Genomic DNA, 12,979 nt, shown 5'->3' on the forward strand with positions numbered 1-12,979 from the left:
TTTTTTTGAGACAGAATCTCACTCTTTTTTTTTTTTTTTTTTTTTAAGAAGGAGTCTCACTTTGTCGCCTAGGCTGGGGTGCAGTGGCACGATCTCGGCTCTCTGCAAGCTCCACCTCCCGGGTTCACGCCATTCTCCTGCCTCAGCCTCCCGAGGAGCTGGGACCACAGGTGCCCGCCACCACGCCCGGCTAACTTTTCTATTTTTTGTAGAGATGGGGGTCTCACTATGTTGTTCAGGTTGGTCTCGAACTCCTGGGCTCAAGCCATCCTGTTGCCTCGGTCTCACAAAGTGCCGGGATTATAGGCAGAAGCCACTGTGCCTGGCCCTGGGACCATTTAATGACACAAAGTATAACATCAAAGCAGGTTAAAAAAAAAAAAAAAATGCAATTTTGAAAACTAAGCTCAGAAGAAAAACAGTAAATAATCAGAAAGCCACTATGGCCTGGTGGTTAAGAGCAAGAGTGAGGCTGGGTGCGGTGGCTCACGCCTGTAATTCTAACACTTTGAGAGCCTGAGGAGGGAGGATCGCTTGGGCCCAGGAATTTGAGACCAGCTTGGTCAACATAGCAAAAACCCCATCTCTACAAAGAAAAAAAAAAAAAAATGCCGGGTGTGGTGGTGCCTGCCTGCGGTCCCAGCTTCTTTGGAGGCTGAAGCAGGAGGATCCCTTGAGCCTGGGAGTTCAAGGCTGCAGTGAGCTGTAATTGAGCCACTCCAGCCTGGGCAACAGTGAAACCCCGTATCAAAAACCAACCAACCAACCAAAAAAGAGCCAGAGAACAGGGCAGGCTGCCAAAGTTCACCACTGTGCTGTGTGACCTCAGGCAAGTTACTGAACCTCTCTGGGCCCCTTTTAATCTCACTGCTAAAGTAGGAATAGTAACCGTGCCACTTCCTAAGGTCACTCTGAGGATGAAATGAATAGGTCCACATCAAGCGCCCACTTGCAGCCAGCATGGACGAGGAGAGCTTTGGGAGGCCAAGGCAGGAGGATCACCTGAGGAGTTCAAGACAGCCTGGCCAACATGGTGAAATCTTGTCTCTACTAACAGTACAAACATTAGCTGGCTGTGGTTGTGGGTGCCTATAATCCCAGCTATTCGGGAGGCTGAGTCAGGAGAATCGCTTGAACCCAGGAGGTGGAGGTTGCAGTGAGCTGAGACGACGCCATTGCACGCCAGCCTGGGCGACAAGAGCAAAAAACTCCTTCTCAAAACAAACAAACAAACCAACAAACAAACAACTACGCAAAGGAGAAAGTCATTATTTGGCCGCCACCTCCCCAAGCCTCCTTCTCCTTGTCATGCATTGAATCTGTCCCCTTCTCTCAAACCACATCCCTGGAAGACAGGGCAGCGGTGCCATTTCACAGATGGGGAGACTGAGGCTGGGAGAGGCCCCACCATAGCTAGCACGGGTGGGCGGACGTGCGATTTGAGTCCGGTCCTGAGTGCTGTCCTGCCTCCCTGGGAACTGCAGAGCCCTGCCCTCTGCTCTGTTTCTCTCCCCTCCACCCCGCTTCTCACTCCTGGAGATCAGGAATGCTGGCCTCCCTGGAGACGCTGGAGCTTATAAGAAAATGGGGGGTGCCTGGGCAGAGGCAATCACACACCCGCTGTGCCAAGCCTGGAAAACTGGCTGGGGAGGAGGAGGAGTTACTTCTACAAACTCCCTCCCCCGTCCCTCCACCTGTCCCCTGCCTGGGGAGCAGGGCATGGTCTGTGCTGGCAGGAGGGAAGGGGGGGTGGAGGCGTGGCCAGGTGACCTTGCACCTGAGTCTAGTGTTCTCATCTATGCCATGGACATGAAAATAACAGAATCGGCCAGGCGCGGAAGCTCACGCCTGTAATCCTAGCACTTTGGGAGGCCGAGGTGGGCGGATCACCTGAGGTCTGGAGTTCAAGATCAGCCTGGTCAATGTGGTGAGACTCCCGTCTCTACTAAAACTACAAAAATTAGCTGGGCGTGGTGGCAGGCGCCTGTAATCTCATCTACTCAGGAGGCTGAGGCAGGAGAATCGCTTGAAGCTAGGAGGCGGAGGTTGCAATGAGCCGAGATCGCACCACTGCACTCCAGCCTGGGCAACAAGAGCAAAACTGTCTCAAAAAAACAACAAAAAAGATAGTACATGTAAAGCACCTGGCACAAAGGAAGTGCTTCATTAATTCACTCACTCACTCATTCATTCATTCAGCAAATCCTTCTTGAATCCCTGCTGCAACTCATGCGCTGTTCTAGGCAGGGAACTGAGGACTCAATTATGGACAAAGACAAAAATCTCTGCCCTCTAGAGCTGATATTCTAGACGGTGGGGGTGGATAGTGAATAGGCTTTAAAAATCGAGAGAATGTCCAAGGATTGCAAATTCCTTTTTTAATTTTTTTCTTTTCTTTTTTGAGATGGAGCCTTGCTCTGTCGCCCAGGCAGGAGTGTAACGGCGCGATCTCAGCTCACTACAGCCTCCACCTCCCAGGTTAAGCCATTCTCTTGCCTCAGCCTCCCAAGTAGCTGAGACTACAGGCACCCGCCACCATGCTTTGCTCATTTTTTTTTTTTTTTTTGTATTTTTAGTAGAGACAGGATTTTGCCATGTTGGCCAGGCTGATTTTGAACTCCTGACCTCAGGGGATCTGTCTGCCTTGGCCTCCCAAAGTGGTGTTGGGATTACAGGCATGAGCCACCACACCCAGCCTGCCTTTTTTTTTTTGAGATGGAGTCTTGCTCTGTCACCCAGGCTGGAGTGCAGGGCGCAATCTTGGCTCACTGCAACCTCCGCCTCCCGGGTTCAAGCAATTCTCCTGTCTCAGCCTCCCGAGTAGCTGGGATTACAAGTGTGCACCATCACACCCAGCTAATTTTTGTATTTTTAGTAGAGATGGGGTTTCACCGTGTTGCCCAGGCTGGTCTCAAACTCCTGACCTCAGGTGATCCACCTGCCTTGGCCCCCAGAATGCTAAGATTACAGGTGTGAGGCATGGTGCCCGGCCGGGTTGAAAATTCTATGGAGGAAGATACACCAAGGAGAGAGGGAAAAGGTGGTCTGTTGTGGTCAGGAGGGGGTTACAGTTCTAAATGGGGTGATCAGCGGTGACTTCATCAAGGGGGTCACGTTTGAGTTAAGTCCTTGAAGGAGGGCGCTCCATGCAGAGGGCACAGCTGGTGCAAAGGCCCTGAGGCAGGACTGGGCCTGGCGTGTTGGTGTTGGAGGGACAGTGAGGAGGCCCGAGTGGTTGGAGCAGAGTGAGCTCCCTCTGCCCTGCAGGCCTGGCTCGATCCTCTCCAGGGAGCTGAGCCAGACCTTCCAGAGGGAGAGGGACCAAGAACTTGCTTTCTCTCTGCACCTGCTACTGTTCAGTTCACTTCAACCAGGTCTCTCCCCCTTGGCACTGCTGACATTCACAGCCGGATTGTTCTCCGGGGTGGGGCCGTCCTGGGCACTGCAGGGTGCTGAACAGCATCCCTGGCCTCCACCCACTCCATATCAGGAGCTCCCCCAAGTCATGACAACCACACGTGTCCCCAGACATCACCCAGTGTCCCCAGGGCGAAGCAGAATTGCCCCTGTTTGAGAGCCACTGACTTAGACCCATTTTGCAGATGAAAAACTGAGTACGGGCCAGGCGCCGTGGCTCACGCCTATAATCGCAACATTTTGAGAGGCTGAGGTGGGTGGATCACCTGAAGTTGGGAGTTTGAGACCAGCCTGGCCAACATGGCGAACCCTGTCTCTACTAAAAATAGAAAAATTAGCCCGGCATGGTGACGGGCACCTGTAATCCCAGCTACTCAGGAGGCTGAGGCAGGAGATTCACTTGAACTTGGGAGGCAAGAGACTGCAGTGAGCAGAGATCGTGCCACTGCACCCCAGCCTGGGCAACAGAGTGAGACTATGCCTCAAAAAAAAAACAAGGCTGGGCGCGGTGGCTCACGCCTGTAATCTCAGCACTTTGGGAGGCCGAGGTGGGTGGATCACTTGAGGCCAGGAGTTAAAGACCAGTCTGGCCAATGTGGTGAAACCCCATCTCTATTAAAAATACAAAAATTAGCCGGGCATGGTGGTGTACCCCTGTAATCCCAGCTACTTGGGAGGCTGAGGCAGGAGAATCGCTTGAACCCGGGAGGTGGAGCTTGCAGTGAGCTGAGATTGTGCCACTGCACTCCAGCTTGGGTGACAGAGTGAGACTCTGTCTCAAAACAAAACAAAAAACAAACAAAAAAACCTGAGGCCCTGAGAGAGGTAGTAACTTGTCACAGGCTCCAACCACAGGCCTGTCAGAGCTGGACTCCTCATCCTGGGGCTGGGGACCCCCAAGTGCTCGGATGAGCCTGTGTGACCTCACACCCGTCTTCCCCGTTCCCCTTGACCAGGTGGCCGACATGGAGGAGCTGACCATCTGGGAACAGCACACGGCCACGCTGTCCAAGGTGAGGCCTCCCTCGCCCTGTCTGGGTGCCGGGGGGCAATGGTGGCTTAGGCCCAGCTCAATAGAGGGGAGACCCTTTACCCTGCAGGAAACAGCAGCTCTTCCTCCCCCTCATCCTCTCTCAGGACCCTCGCCGGGGCTTTGGCATTGCGATCTCTGGAGGCCGAGACCGGCCCGGTGGATCCGTGGTTGTGTCTGACGTGGTACCCGGAGGGCCGGCGGAGGGCAGGCTACAGTGAGTATCCAGGCAGCTGGGTTCTGTCAGGGGGAGGGCATGTCGAGAGGAGAAACCAGGCCGGGTACGGTGGCTCACGCCTGTCATCCCAGCACTTTGGGAGGCTGAGGTGGGTGGATCATCTGAGGTGAGGAGTTTGACACCAGCCTGGCCAACATGGTGAAACCCTGTCTCTACTAAAATTACAAAAATCAGCCGGGAGTGGTGGCACGCACCTGTAATCCCAGCTACTCGGGAGGCTGAGCTGGGAGAATCGCTTGAACCTGGAAGGTGGAGGTTGCAGTGAGCCGAGATCACGCCACTGCACACCAGCCTGGGCAACAGAGGGAGACTGTGTCTCAAAAAAATAAAATAAAATAAGAAAGAAAGCAAGGCGGGCAGGGTGCAGAGGCTCACGCCTGTAATCCCAGCACTTCGGGAGGCCAAGGCGGGTGGATCATGAGGTCAGGAGTTCAACACCAGCCTGGCCAAGATGGTGAAACCCTGTCTCTACTAAAAATACAAAAAATTAGCTGGGTGTGGTGGCATGCACCTGTAATCCCAGCTACTCCAGAGGCTGAGGCAGAGAATTTCTTTTTTTTTTTTTTTGAGACGGAGTCTTGCTCTGTCGCCTGGGCTGGATGGAGTGCAGTGGCTGGATCTCAGCTCATTGCAAGCTCCGCCTCCCGGGTTTACGCCATTCTCCTGTCTCAGCCTCCCCAGTAGCTGGGACTACAGGCGCCCGCCACCTCGCCTGGCTAGCTTTTTGTATTTTTTAGTAGAGACGGGATTTCACCGTGTTAGCCAGGATGGTCTTGATCTCCTGACCTCATGATCCGCCCGTCTCGGCCTCCCAAAGTGCTGGGATTACAGGCTTGAGCCACCACGCCCAGCCGGCAGAGAATTTCTTAAACCTGAATGGGCGGAGGTTACAGTGAGCTGAGGTCGTGCCGCTGCACTCCAGCCTGGGTGACAGAGCGAGACTCCGTCAAAAAAAAAAAAAAGAAAGCAAGGTGAAACCTTTGTAAGCCAAAGCAAGGAGACTGGAAAGTGCCTGGCACCTTCTAGCTCTGTCAACACAGGGCTCGGAGTTGGCAGTAGGACAGCGTCAGAGACTTGAGCCTCACTTCCCTAAAGTACTTCCGGGTTCTTCACCGCAGTTCCTGGGGTCATAGTGGCCCCAGGGCCCTTTTGGAACATAAAGTCCTGGAAACCATCTTTTTTTTTTTTTTTGGCAGGAGGGAAGGAGACCCAGTGTCCTGAGTCTTTAAGGGTTTGAAGCTTCTTGGAATTGTGTTGATAAAATGGTTCTGGGCCCCAAGTGGCTGACAGGTGATATGGCTCAGCCCAGCCCAGAATTAGGGACCACCAGGTTCAGAGAGAAAGAGCTAGAGAGAAAATATGAAATACAGACAGGGAGAGAGGGAAAGAAAAGCAGGAAGTGGGGATTTGTGGTGGAGGAAGCGAGGAGCAAGAAGATGCCAGGTGTGTGTAGTTGTAGCTTCCAGGCCGGGCATGGTGGCTCAGGCCTGTAATCCCAGCACTTTGGGAGGCTGAGGCGGGTGGATCATGAGGTCAGGAGATCGAGACCATCCTGGTTAACATGGTGAAACCCCATCTCTACAAAAAAATACAAAAATTGGCTGGGCATGGTGGCTCACGCCTGTAATTCCAGCACTTTGGGAGGCCGAGGCAGGCGGATCGCAAGGTCAACAGATCGAGACCACGGTGAAACCCCGTCTCTACTAAAAATACAAAAAAAAACACATTAGCCGGGCGCGGTGGCGGGCGCCTGTAGTCCCAGCTACTCAGGAGGCTGAGGCGGGAGAATGGCATGATCCCGGGAGGCGGAGCTTGTAGTGAGCCGAGATCGTGCCACTGCACTCCAGCCAGGGGGACAGAGCAAGACTCCGTCTCAAAAAAAAAAAAAATACAAAAAATTAGCCGGGCGTGGTGGCGGGCCCCTGTAGTCCCAGCTTCGTGGGAGGCTGAGGCAGGAGAATGGCGTGAACCTGGGAACCAGAGCTTGCAGTGAGCCGAGATTGCGCCACAGCACTCCAGCCTGGGTGACAAAGAAAGACTCTGTCTCAAAAATAAAATAAAATAAAATTAAATTAAATTAAATTAAAAAAACTAAAAAGTACAAAACTTAGCCAGGCGTGGTGGCGGGCACCTGTAGTCCCAGCTACTAGGAAGGCTGAGGCAGGAGGATCATTTGAAATGAGGAGGTGGAGGTTGCAGTGAATTGAGATCGTGCTACTGCAGTCCAGCCTGGGCAACAGAGTGAGACCCTGTCTCAAAAAAAAAAAAAAAAAAGTTGCTTCCACTCTATGATTATAGCAGGTTCTACAATTGGCCCCATTTTACAGATGAGAAAACGGAGGCCCAGAAGGCTGAATGTCTTTGTGAACCTAGGGACGCCAATGAATTAGAACCAGGCCTTGTAGACCTGGAGGTTCCAGAGACACCCCCTCCTCAGGGAGGGCTTGTTACGAGGGTCTCCCCTGCAAAGCCTCCTCCGTAAGACCCACCCACCTCTCTCAGGACAGGTGACCACATCGTTATGGTGAACGGGGTCTCCATGGAGAATGCCACCTCCACGTTTGTCATTCAGACACTCAAGACCTGCGCCAAGATGGCCAACATTGTGAGTAGGCAGCCCCTGGCACGGCCGGCGTCTCTGACCCCAGCCTGGGTCCTGCCGCTGTAGAGGTTGTAAGCTTCAGAGAGCAACGAGTCATCTTCTCATCTTACACTTCGGACATTGAGGTCCAGAGAGAGACTAGTGTACCCCAGGGTCACCTGGGGGCTGAGCAGAGCCTCCCCCAGCCCTTCCTGTAGTTGACCCCTCCTGTCCCTTCCTCTAACAGACAGTGAAACGTCCCCGGAGAATCCAGCTGCCCACCACCACCAAGGCCAGCCCCTCCGGCCCAGGGCACCGGGACTCGGACGAGGACGATGGGCCACACCGGGTGGAGGAGGTGGACCAGGGCCAGGGCTATGATGGTGACTCATCCAGTGGCTCCGGCCGCTCCTGGGATGAGCGCTCCCGCCGGCAGAGGCCTGGTCGCCGGGGCCGGGCCAGCAGCCATGGGCGTAGGAGCCCGGGTGGTGACTCTGAGGCCAACGGGCTGGCCCTGGTGTCTGGCTTTAAGCGGCTGCCGCGGCAGGACGTGCAGATGAAGCCCGTGAAGTCGGTTCTGGTAAAGAGGAGAGACAGCGAAGGTGAGGCGGGAGGTCAGGCGCGATCGGACCTGGACCACAGGGCACCGTGGTCGGGTGGGCAACGGTTTCAAGCCCTCCTCCTGCCTCAGCCTTCCTGGTGACTGGGACTACAGGCACTCGCCACCATGCCTGGCTCATTTTTGTATTTTTAGAAGAGACAGGGTTTCACCATGTTGGCCAGGTTGGTTTCGAACTCCTGACCTCAGGTGATCCCCTGCCTTGGCCTCCCATAGTGCTGGTATTGCAGGCGTGAGCCACTGTGCCCGGCCTGGAGGCTACAACTACACCTGGCATCTTCTCGCTCCTCACTCCCCCCACCACAAATCCCCACTTTTTCCCTTTTCTGTCCCTTTCTCCCTGTCTGTATTTCATGTATTCTGTCTAGCTCTTTCTCTGTGAACCTGGTGGTCCCTAATTCTGGGCTGGGTTAAGCCATATCACCTGTCAGCCACTTGAGGCCCAGAACCATTTTATCACCACGTCCTCTCCCTGATCCCCAGAACCTCTGCTTAGGCCACCTCACTTAGCAAAAGGGACTTAGCATGTGGGATGGAGTGAAGGACCCTGAGCTCGGAGGTGATCCTGGATGATGTGGGGGGCCCAATATCACCACAGGGTCTTTATAAGAGGAGGCCTGGCTGAGTGTGGTGGCTGATGCCTGTAATCCTAACACTTTGGGAGGCCAAGGCAGGTGGATCACTTGAGGCCAGGAGTTTGAGACCAGCCTGACCAATATGGTGGAACCCTGTTCCTACTAAAAATACAAAAATTAGCCAGGCGTGGTGGCATGCACCTGTAATCTCAGCTACCTGGGAGGCTGAGGAATGAGAATTGCTTGAACCCGGGAGGCGGAGGTTGCAGTGAACCGAGATTTCGCCACTGCACTCCAACCCAGGTGATAACAGTGAGACTCATTCTTGAAAAAAATTAAAAAATAAAAAATAGGCTGGGCCTGGTGGCTCAAGCCTGTAATCCCAGTACTTTGGGAGGCCGAGATGGGTGGATCACGAGCTCAGGAGATCGAGACCATCCTGGCTAACCAGGTGAAACCCTGTCTCTACTAAAAAATACAAAAAACTAGCCGGGCAAGGTGGCGGGTGCCTGTAGTCCCAGCTACTCGGGAGGCTGAGGCAGGAGAATGGCGTAAACCCGGGAGGCGGAGCTTGCAGTAAGCTGAGATCCGGCCACTGCACTCCAGCCTGGGTGACAGAGCAAGACTCCATCTCAAAAAAAAAAATAAAATAAAATAAAAAATAAAAATTGAAACAATTATGATGTCAGGAGCAATATAATACCCTTAGCCTGGGCATGGCAACATCGCGAGCAGCAGGTGACCTGGTGTCCCCACCCTCTGGAGATGTCATTGACACTTTCAGATCTCAGATCCCACAGGCGACATCGCCGTTCTCATTATGATGCCATCAAAGTGTTAGGAAGGGAGGGCCCACACCTGGACTCTGTCCTTGCAACAGGAGAATGCCCCCAGGCACCCGTTTCCAGAGTCCTGCCTCAGTTTCCCTCCTCCCCCCTTACAGAGTTCGGTGTCAAGCTGGGCAGTCAGATCTTCATCAAGCACATTACAGATTCGGGCCTGGCTGCCCGGCACCGTGGGCTGCACGAAGGAGATCTCATTCTACAGGTGAGGCCGAGCTGCTTATCCTATGGGCAGGGAGACCAAGGCAGGGTGGGGACGGGCAGTGCCACTGAGTCATACAGCAACGACAGCAGAGCTGGGCCCCAAACCATTTACCTTCAGTGTTGTTGCTTGTATCTCAAAGGTTGCAGATGGCCACGCATAAAACCACCTTTCTCGGCCGGGCGTGGTGGCTCACGCCTGTAATTGCAGCACTTTGGGAGGCCGTGGCGGGCGGATCATGAGGTCAGGAGATGGAGATCATCCTGGCTAACACGGGGGTCAGGAGATCAAGACAATCCTGGCTAACACGGTGAAACCCCGTCTCTACTAAAAAATACAAAAAAATTAGCCGGGCACAATGGCGGGCGCCTGTAGTCTCAGCTACTTGGGAGGCTGAGCGCCACTGCACTCCAGCCTGGGAGATAGAGGGAAGACTCCATCTCAAAAAACAAAAAACAAAAAAGAAAAACACCTTTCTCTCCAGCTACTGCTAATCCATGGCCAAATGTCGGTTTCTAGTATCCCCATGGGGTCTGTTTCTAATACCCTGTAGCTTTGATGTGCATCAGAGAATCATGTGGGCAGCTGACTCCTGGACCTACCCTAGGTGGCTGGATGCTAATGACCCAGTCACCATGTTTAGGGGAGCTGCCCTGCCCTTTAAAGGATGGTTTCTTTCTGGATTCTTCCCCTGAAAATCTGTTTCTAGTGACTCCTAGTGTTTGATTTCCAAACTGCTTTCAGCTGGTTATTTCCAGTGTCTTTAACAAGTTATCTGTTTCTTTTCTTTTTTTTTTGAGACAGAGTCTTGCTCTGTCGCCCAGGCTGGAGTGCAGTGGCGCAATCTCCGCCTCCCAGGTTCAAGTGATTCTCCTGCCTCAGCCTCCCGAGTAGCTGGGATTACAGGTGCCCACCATCACACCCGGCTAATGTTTGTATTTTTAGTAAACACGGGGTTTCACCGTGTTGGCCAGGCTGGTCTCGAACTCCTGACCTCAGGTGATCCACCCACCTCAGCCTCCCAAAGTGCTGGGATTACAGGCGTGAGCCACTGTGCCCAGCCTTAAATGTCTGTTTCTAGTTATGTCCCAGAAGATTGTGTATTTCTAGTATCTTTTAAGTATCTGATACTCCTTCTCCTCCAATTAGAGTTGTTTATAATGTCACCCTCACATCTGTTCCTAGTATCCCCTGAGAAATTTCCACTTTTGGTAAGAAAGGAGAGTCAACCTGTTTCTCATTTTCTCCAGTGTCTTCCACCCCTGGATGTTCTAAGGAACATTTTCTGTTTCTAGAATTCAGTGCTTAGTTCTTGGTGGGGTCTCCACTCACAGCAGGAATCCAATTCTAACACTTTCCTTAGGGTGTGTCTGTTTTAGCAACCCCTGGGGGAATTGTCTGTTTCTAGTTCCCCCACCAAACTATTTCTACTGTCTCCCATCTCTCATTAACTCACTTCCTCTCTTTCATTCCTGGTCCCTTTCAGATCAACGGGGTGTCCAGCCAGAACCTGTCACTGAGTGACACCCGGCGACTGATCGAGAAGTCGGAAGGGAAGCTAAGCCTGCTGGTGCTGAGAGATCGCGGGCAGTTCCTGGTGAACATTCCGCCTGCCGTCAGTGACAGCGACAGCTCGCCGTTGGAGGGTGAGGACGCAGAGGGTAGGCCCTGGGAGGGGGTTGAATGGACGGCAGGGAAGGCGGGAAGCCCCAGGCAGGGCCAAGGACGAACCAGTGAGCCTGGTCCCTAGAGGCTCAGAGAGTGGCAGGAACTTGCCGAAGGCCACACAGAAAGTCAGGAGTACAGGGGGACGATCTTGGCTCACTGCAAACTCCGCCTCCTGGGTTCAAGTGATTCTCATGCCTCAGCCTCCTGGGTAGCGGGGATTATAGGCGTGAGCCACCGTGCCCACCTCCAGAGCTGAATATTCTAACTGAGCTTCTGACTTTGGTCTGGGGCCCTTTGTTTAGAGGGGTCTTGATATGCCCCTCTGTAAAATGGGTCCAGTCCGGAAGGCGTGACCATGGCTGATGAGATGTCCTCTCCCCCTGCAGACATCTCGGACCTCACCTCGGAGCTATCGCAGGCGCCACCATCCCACATCCCGCCACCACCCCGGCATGCTCAGCAGAGCCCCGAGGCCAGCCAGACCGACTCTCCCGTGTAAGTATCACCCGTCAGAATAGTCGGTAGGAGGGAGAGGGGAATGCGGGGGTAGCTTTCCAACTGGGGGTAACCTTGAGGATGCAGACCTGTATTTCTAGCACGTGCCTCCAAATACCTCCAGCCTCTACCCATTACCCAGCTCCAAAGCCGTGTCCACATTTGTAGGTGTTGGTTACAGCAGCACCCCACTTCTTAGTATCAAACTCTGCCTTAGGCTGGGAGTGGTGGCTCACGCCTGTAATCTCAGCACTTTGGGAAGCCGAGGAAGGTGGATCATCTGAGGACAGGAGTTCGAGACCAGCCTGGCCCAACATGGTGAAACCCCATCTCTACTAAAATACCAAAATTAGCCCGGCGTGGTGCCAGGTGCCTGTAATCCCAGCTACTTGGGAGGCTGAGGCAGAAGAATCACTTGAACTCAGGAAATGGAGTTTGCAGTGAGCTGACATCATGTCATTACACTCCAGCCTGGGCGACCACAGCAAAACTCCGTCTCAAAAAAAATTTTTTTTTCCCTATTTATTTATTTGTTTTGAGACTGAGTCATGTGAGACTGGCTAATTTTCGTATTTTTGGTAGACATGGGGGCTGTGTTGCCCAGCTATGTTGCCCAGGCTGGTCTTGAACTCCTGGGCTCAAGCATTTGGCCTGTCTCAGCCTCCCAAAGTGCTGGGATTACACGTGTGAGCCACCATGCCCAGCCCAGATAAATTAAAATTCTTTTTATTTTGTTTATTTATTTGTTTTTTTGGAGACAAGGTCTTGTTCTGTCGCCCAGGCTGGAGTGCAATGGCGTGATCTTGGCTTACTGCAACCTCTGCCTCCCGGGTTCAAGCGATTCTCCTGCCTTAACCTCCTGCGTAGCTGGGATTACAGACACCCACCATCATGCCTGCCTAATTTTTATATTTTTGTAGAGACGGGGTTTAACCTCGTTGGCCAGGCTGGTCTTGAACTCCTGACCTCAGGTGATCCACCCGCCTCGACCTCCCAAAATGCTAGGATTACAGGCGTGAACCACCGCAGCCGGCCTAAAATTCTTTCTAAAATGGCCCCTTGACCTCCACCCCTGCCTCACTCCCAATGTGTTCCCCACCAGGGAGAGCCCCCGGCTTCGGCGGGAAAGTTCAGTCGATTCCAGAACCATCTCGGAACCAGGTGAGCAACAGGCAGGTGGGTGGTGACTCTGAGCACCCCTGTCCCTGATATTTCTTTTTTTTTTTGAGACACAGTCTCCCTCTGTTGCCCAGGCTGGGGTACAGTGGCGCCATCTCAGCTCACTGCAACCTCCGCCCCTCCAGGTTTAAGC

General features: G+C 53.3%; 1 protein-coding gene across 8 annotated transcripts in view; it reads left to right on the top strand.

The window, feature by feature from the left end:
* The window catches only part of TJP3 (tight junction protein 3), a 48,588-nt gene that overhangs the window by 19,598 nt on the left and 16,011 nt on the right, over positions 1-12,979 (top strand). For 2 of the 8 annotated variants that reach the window (XM_077978945.1, XM_028839925.2), the window contains exons 2-9: positions 4,374-4,430; positions 4,555-4,664; positions 7,188-7,290; positions 7,514-7,868; positions 9,404-9,507; positions 10,991-11,150; positions 11,559-11,667; positions 12,770-12,843. In XM_077978945.1, the coding sequence (XP_077835071.1) occupies positions 4,383-4,430; positions 4,555-4,664; positions 7,188-7,290; positions 7,514-7,868; positions 9,404-9,507; positions 10,991-11,150; positions 11,559-11,667; positions 12,770-12,843 (1,063 nt within the window). In that variant the 5' untranslated portion in view covers positions 4,374-4,382. The remainder of the gene's footprint in view (positions 1-4,373; positions 4,431-4,554; positions 4,665-7,187; positions 7,291-7,513; positions 7,869-9,403; positions 9,508-10,990; positions 11,151-11,558; positions 11,668-12,769; positions 12,844-12,979) is intronic. The other 6 variants (XM_028839924.2, XM_077978944.1, XM_077978948.1 and 3 more) reach the window with 3 other exon arrangements.

This window comes from Macaca mulatta, chromosome 19 (assembly GCF_049350105.2).
Source record: "Macaca mulatta isolate MMU2019108-1 chromosome 19, T2T-MMU8v2.0, whole genome shotgun sequence".
In the NCBI taxonomy this organism is placed as follows: domain Eukaryota; kingdom Metazoa; phylum Chordata; class Mammalia; order Primates; family Cercopithecidae; genus Macaca; species Macaca mulatta.